This window comes from Lagopus muta, chromosome 6 (genome assembly GCF_023343835.1).
Source record: "Lagopus muta isolate bLagMut1 chromosome 6, bLagMut1 primary, whole genome shotgun sequence".
Lineage (NCBI taxonomy): Eukaryota > Metazoa > Chordata > Aves > Galliformes > Phasianidae > Lagopus > Lagopus muta.
The window spans coordinates 12460174-12466714 of NC_064438.1; the positions used below are offsets into that span (position 1 = coordinate 12460174).

General features: G+C 45.1%; 1 protein-coding gene across 1 annotated transcript; it reads left to right on the forward strand.

Moving 5' to 3' along the window:
* Positions 1-325: 325 nt before the first annotated feature.
* Positions 326-6494, forward strand: LOC125694770 (L-lactate dehydrogenase A chain). The gene is made up of 8 exons (XM_048948430.1): positions 326-808; positions 1630-1764; positions 2525-2642; positions 3332-3505; positions 3948-4121; positions 4896-5013; positions 5405-5528; positions 5710-6494. The coding sequence occupies exons 1-8, from the start codon at positions 341-343 to the stop codon at positions 5872-5874; spliced, it is 1476 nt and encodes a 491-aa protein (XP_048804387.1). The 5' UTR covers positions 326-340; the 3' UTR covers positions 5875-6494.
* The last annotated feature ends 47 nt before the right edge of the window (positions 6495-6541 follow it).

Here is a 6541-nt window from a genome sequence, read left to right on the forward strand (position 1 = left end):
CAGGTGGCATTAGGGCTGCTCAGCAGCACCTTCCCCTCTGTCCCACAGCTCCTGCAGCCCACCCTGCTCACCTCACAGCAGTCACTCATCCCCCCAGCAACAGCAATGCACACAGCACTTCTGGTTTTTGCAACCAACACGTCCATTGGTGAAAGGGCCCGTCTTTATGGTGAGAACCAAAACTCTGTGTTTCTGGCTTGAGACTGATGTACATCTCTCCTTATCCTATTTTTCAAGCCTTTCCAGATGTTTCCTCAGCTGCGTTTCTTGTTTCTTTGGTTTCACTAACAGACTCCCAAAGAAATGAGGCACCGTCCCCATCAGGTCGCCATGGCAGAACATGGCTGGGATGTCAGTGAGGTGTCACAGCAGCAGCAAGTCTCTTCACTTGCGAAGTGCGAGCCTTACACACAATAAGATGCACCCACGGGCACATAAATGGCACGGGTCGCCGAGAGCGGTGGTGCAGGCCAACCCCGTACCATATGGCGGCACAGGGCACGCTGTGCGGATCCCCTCAGAGGGGCGCCCACACGGAGGGCAGCGCAGCGCTCACCACACCGCTCTCAGCCCCTCAGCGGGCGCGCGAACACTGACCGATACGCGCCGTTCTGCCGCCGACCGCCCGCTCCGCTCCCCCTCCCCCGCCGCCCGCCGCCTGCCGCCCTCCGCCCCGACGTGTCGGCGGGCACGTCCCCACCGCCGCGTCCCGCCCGCCGCACGTCAGCCGCCCGGCCCTTACTTAAGGCGGCGGCTGCCTCACCCGCCCCGCCACGACCGCCGCCGCGCTGCAAGGGAAAGACACCGGGTAGGTGCCGGCCGGGGCGTTCGCTGAGGGGGAGAGGTGAGGGAGGGGAGCAGCTCCGGGGAAGGTGCGGTGGGCGCTGGCTCCCGCGCGAGGCCTCGAGCCGCGCCGGCACCGCCGAGCACCCAGCTGCGATTCCTCTCCTCGCTGCCCGAGTGCCTGTGTGCCCTGCTGGGAAGCGAGAGCTTGGCACGTGGAGGTTACGGCCCTCTAAGCACGTCGATGGCTTAAAAAAAAAATTAAAGAAATAAAATTGAGACTGGAGAGCTGATAGCCGTACTCGGGAGTATTATTATGTTCCGGAGACACGAGGAGCAAGGTGCCTTATGCAGGATGCGGGTTCTGCTTGGAAACAAATCCATAAAGTAGACTTTGAGGAGCGCAGCGTTTCTGCGAAGGCCTTGCGAAGGTGTTGTGTAACTTCAGCTCCGAAAAGGCTTGAGACATAGAATACCGGTTTTTCAGGGCAGCGGGACTGGAGGTTGGCAGGCTGTACTGTCTGTAGAAGCACTAAAATGGCTTCCTTTACCTACATGTGACATGGATGGTCGCTGAGAGCATTCTGCTAATGCTGCTGGAGTGCCATCCAGCTATATAATCAATACTTCTCAGGCTGTGTTTGCAGGAACAATCTTAAATGGTGGATTGGCAACAGCAGTTCAGCTTTTAACCGTTTGGTCTTATTGCCAGACACCTTAGGCATGTAATTTAGACGCATTTTCCTATTATCTTTTACCATCTTATTTTACCATCTGCTTGTTGTGAACATTCCAGTGTCTGGAAGCTCCCAAGCCTGCAGAAATAACGCACTGCTTTTCTTTCAGCTGTGCACCATGTCTCTCAAGGATCATCTCATCCACAATGTCCACACAGAGGAGCACCCTCATGCCCACAGTAAGATCAGCGTGGTTGGTGTGGGTGCAGTTGGAATGGCTTGTGCCATCAGCATCCTGATGAAGGTAACTGTCAAGTGGGAATGAAGCAATGCAGTTCAGACTACCTGAAACCTAAAAGGGTGGGACAAGAAGTGATCTCCCTTACTAGACTAATTGAGCTAGCATGTATGATGACCTTTTGGTTGTAATTCCTTTACTTGAGCCTGAAAAGCAGCAGCAAATTTCAGCAATTTCCTGTTGATGGCTTGTAGTTCTTCTAAACCAGGTTTTCTCCAGTATCAGATGCAATATGCTCTCAGGAGCTGTATTTACCATTGGCTAACTTCCAGGTGCCCTTCTAAGCAGAAGCCATCTAACATTCTAGGCATACAGAAAAAGTAAGAACTCAGGAGTCATTTTGTCTGAAGCTGAGAAAAGTAACGGAATAGTTCTTTGCAGAGTGAATTGGAAAAAGAGGTCCAAGGCAGTCTGAATTGTCTTCCACACTGCATTATTACATTGAAAATACTGTGGCAACACCAGGCTTGTTTTACTTAATTGCAAACTAGGTTGCTTATGAACAAGTATTAAGTTATTCATCACTGTCCTGCTAAATTGTCCAACTGTTTGACGTACAATGTAGATATGAAAGGTATACAACTAACTCAAGTGGATATCCCAGGAGACTAATTTAAATACCCAAATTTGGGAGGAAATTAAGTCATGATGAATTCAGTTGCTTAAATTGATTGCTACTCATAAAAGAATCGTAACTTCACAGCTTTCTCTGAGGAAATAACTCAATTTGTAATAAACGGAACTCTTTAATGCTGGTCTCACACAGGAGTTGGCAGATGAACTTACCCTTGTTGATGTTGTGGAGGACAAGCTGAGAGGAGAAATGCTTGATCTCCAGCATGGCAGCCTCTTTCTCAGAACACCAAAGATTACATCAAGCAAAGGCAAGTAGTTGGTTCCAATGGAGTCACCTATTTCTAGTTGATAGCAACATCAAACCGGCCATCCACGTCTAGCACTTGTCCTGTCATCCTAATCATGAGGGATGCTAGCTTCATTTCTGTTCCTACAGAAGCAGTACTCAGATGACACAGTTTCATGCATCTTTTTAAGGCTGGTCCAACTAGTACTTTCAGTACAGAAAAATAAATTTCTTAAGTACCCATGAACCTCTAAGAATTTCCTTTCACAGGCAGTTAGCTTCTGAATCCTTTACTGGTTATTTGTCAGCTATAAATGGTGGATGGCTTAAAGCTCAATGGTAGCTTGACCAGGGCAAGTAATAGCAGTCTCACACCCTAGTAAATATTTGGCTCCAGCATCCACACGTAGTAAATGATGAGAACAGTGCCTTCTTGCTTCTCCTCCTGTGCAACTGTTCCACTAGAGGCCATCCCAACAGCTACCCTGCATGCCCACCAATGGCTGACAAGTATGAAATACTGTTAGTCAGTTTCTGCTTAGTAAGACTTGAACGTGCTTTTAAGGTTGCCACTTGCAGCGATAAACTTTTTATAGAAGCAAAAAACAACCCTCAAACTTGAGAGTTTTAGATATCAGTGCTAAAAGCAACCGGACTCCTGAACCATAAATAGAAAGAGGTCACGTTTGACACGCAGCCTTTTGTTTTCAGATTACAGCGTGACTGCACACTCCAAGCTGGTCATTGTCACTGCTGGTGCCCGTCAGCAAGAAGGAGAAAGCCGTCTTAACTTGGTCCAACGCAACGTCAATATCTTCAAATTCATCATTCCCAACGTTGTGAAATACAGTCCTCACTGCAAGCTGCTGATTGTCTCAAACCCAGGTTTGTCTCGTGTTGCTTATCAAGAGATTCGGTTTAGAATACTATTTTCTTCAGTATAGTGGTGTCAGTATATCAATATAGCCAAGCATAGGTTTTAGTAAAGTAGCTATGCCAACTGAGCGCATAACAAGAAGTGTCATCTTCTTTCTCCACACTCAGCAAGTTGATTCTTTGAGAAATCAATTAGGTTCCCTCCAACTTTGGGCTGCCAGTTCAGCACAGGACAAAGTAGGGAGCACTGGTAATTATATGCATAGCAGCCTCTTAATTTTGCATTTAAAATAGTACTCATGTTAGCCCACTGCTGGACCTGGTGATGAGCATTGCTTCACTCTCTGTGCCACCTGGCATGCACATAAAATCCCTACAGATAAGCAGAAGATACTACCCCAGATATCAGACTGCTCGTGACTGGCACTTATCCTCCCTGTTCTACTTACAGTGGATATTTTGACTTACGTGGCCTGGAAGATCAGTGGCTTTCCTAAACACCGTGTTATCGGTAGTGGCTGCAATCTGGACTCAGCCCGTTTCCGCCACCTCATGGGAGAAAGACTGGGCATCCATCCTCTGAGCTGCCACGGGTGGATTGTTGGAGAGCATGGAGACTCCAGTGGTAAGGGCAAAACCTGGCTGTTACACAGAGCTTCTTCTCATACTTTTTTTTTTTTTTTTCAATAAACATAATCTGCAAGGGCTACACAAGAATGCTGCTCACAAACTTATGCACTACAGGAACTTACGAATGCAAGTCCTACTAAGTCTTCTACAGCAGAGTAACCCTAGATGATCTATATTTGACCTGAGTTACTCTGCTTAGAAAAGGTCATTACTGTAACCTAAGGAGACTAAAAATGTCTAGGCTAAGTTGTTCTCATAACTCTCTAAAAAGCATACTGAAGAAGCAAGAGGGTGAAGATCTCGGCAAGAGACTCCCAGAGATCCCCACTATATCTAGAGGGAATCACTCAGTTGTCTTCACTACTTCAAGAGCCATATTTAAGAATGGAAGTGTAGAGTCAAGTCTAGATGAGAACAAGAGAAAGAACAATACTCTTCTCACTTAGTCTGCACTTCTCTAGCAACAGCAGAGCAGCACTGTCTGCTTCCTGACACCCAATAGAGTGCATTTGGAATCCATCTTTATTTTGAGGAACTGTTGCAAAGCATGGACTTACTGCCATTTTTAGTTCATGAGTTGTGGGGTTCTTACCCTACAACTTCAATTGGTCTCATATTTTATACTGTTTTTGGAATCAAGTCCATGTCTGTGACGTGTCATAAACTAATCCAGGTAGTTCCTACCTTAACTGTTAATCTGAGAATTACATTCTTGTCTTTTGGGAAGATTCTTTACTTTGTGAGGTAATTTAATCTCTCTGCAACTCAGTGCCTGTCTGGAGCGGAGTGAATGTTGCTGGTGTCTCCTTGAAGGCTCTTCATCCAGACATGGGAACTGATGCAGACAAGGAGCACTGGAAGGAGGTTCACAAGCAGGTGGTGGACAGGTAATACCGCTTTTAGTTCTCCATCGTATGATCTCATGTTGAAGAACATCTCTGAACTGCATTACTGATTTCTGGTTTAGTAAGTGGCCCAAAATGAAGGTCAAACAATGCAGAAATAATACAACTTCATTGTTTTATGGACTAACATAGATTTGGCAGTTAACTTTTCATGGTTAGTGAGCTTTAAATAAAGAAAATGTTTTAACTTCCAAGTTTCTAGTGTTAGCGAGGGGCACGGTGTGAAGTACAAAAAGTGCATTTCAATCCGGTCAGCTATCAGTCAAATCTCCGCTGTCTCCAAATTGTTTAAGGGATCAAAAGCCTTTCCTACAGCTGTCAATTAGTTCCATTGATGCTACTTGCTTTTTAATAAGTAACTTTCACTCTGCAGTGCCTATGAGGTCATCAAACTGAAGGGGTACACGTCATGGGCTATTGGCCTTTCCGTGGCAGATCTAGCTGAAACTATTATGAAGAACTTAAGAAGAGTGCACCCAGTCTCTACAGCTGTTAAGGTGAGCAGATCTTTCTTGCTGACTTTTCTTTGTTTTAACTGAGAACTAAAAACTTAAGAATCCCGAGGAACAGTGACAACATTCAAATTTCTCTTAAGCTTACTTGAATTTTCCACATTAGAATACTCTCTAAAGTAGACGTGCACAAATCCTAGCCTAACTATCCTTACCTACTTTTCAGGGCTTGCACGGAATAAAAGATGATGTCTTCTTAAGTGTTCCTTGTGTACTGGGCAGCAGTGGCATCACTGATGTAGTGAAGATGATCCTAAAACCTGATGAAGAGGAGAAAATAAAGAAGAGCGCAGATACACTCTGGGGAATTCAGAAAGAACTACAGTTCTAAAGTTGTCCAAGCAATTCACTATTTGCAGTTTAACGGTTTAGTGGTTTGTCTTAATGTTGCACTTTCCAAGTAGGTCAAATCCTTCAATGTATTTCAACTAGAACACAAACTAAAATCGGAACAAATGAGTTTCCTAAAGATCGCAATGAGGAAACTATTCTAGGGTTTTCCCTGTCCTCAGACACTTATATTCTTAGCCATAGCTCCAGCCACCTAGTATTGTACAGTGAAGTGGTGTGACATCAATCCAGCATTCAAAGCAGCACTGCCTTGTCCTCACGTTGTCTAAACATAAGCCAGAACAATAACCAGCTAACTAACACAACGTGAAACCAAAGACTATTTTCTTGCAGTCACAGGATTGTCAAACTGATTGACAAACCTTCTCTGCCAGCTGAATAGCTTAAATATTTCACTGTTGGTAGGTCCAAATATTTTCCTAACACTTCTTTGGAACTTGTGTATACCTTTTTTTTAGAGGAACTTATTTTTGTGTACTGTATCAGACTAGTTGTAAATTTGTCTCCAAAGCACATTTAAAGAAAAGGTTAAAGTTTATATATGCAACAAGACAATGACCTGTAGTACCAGCTCCAACACCAAATAAACCATGAAACGTATTTCAGCCTCCTGAGTCTTTTTTGAGAGGGCATTCTGGTCCATCGTG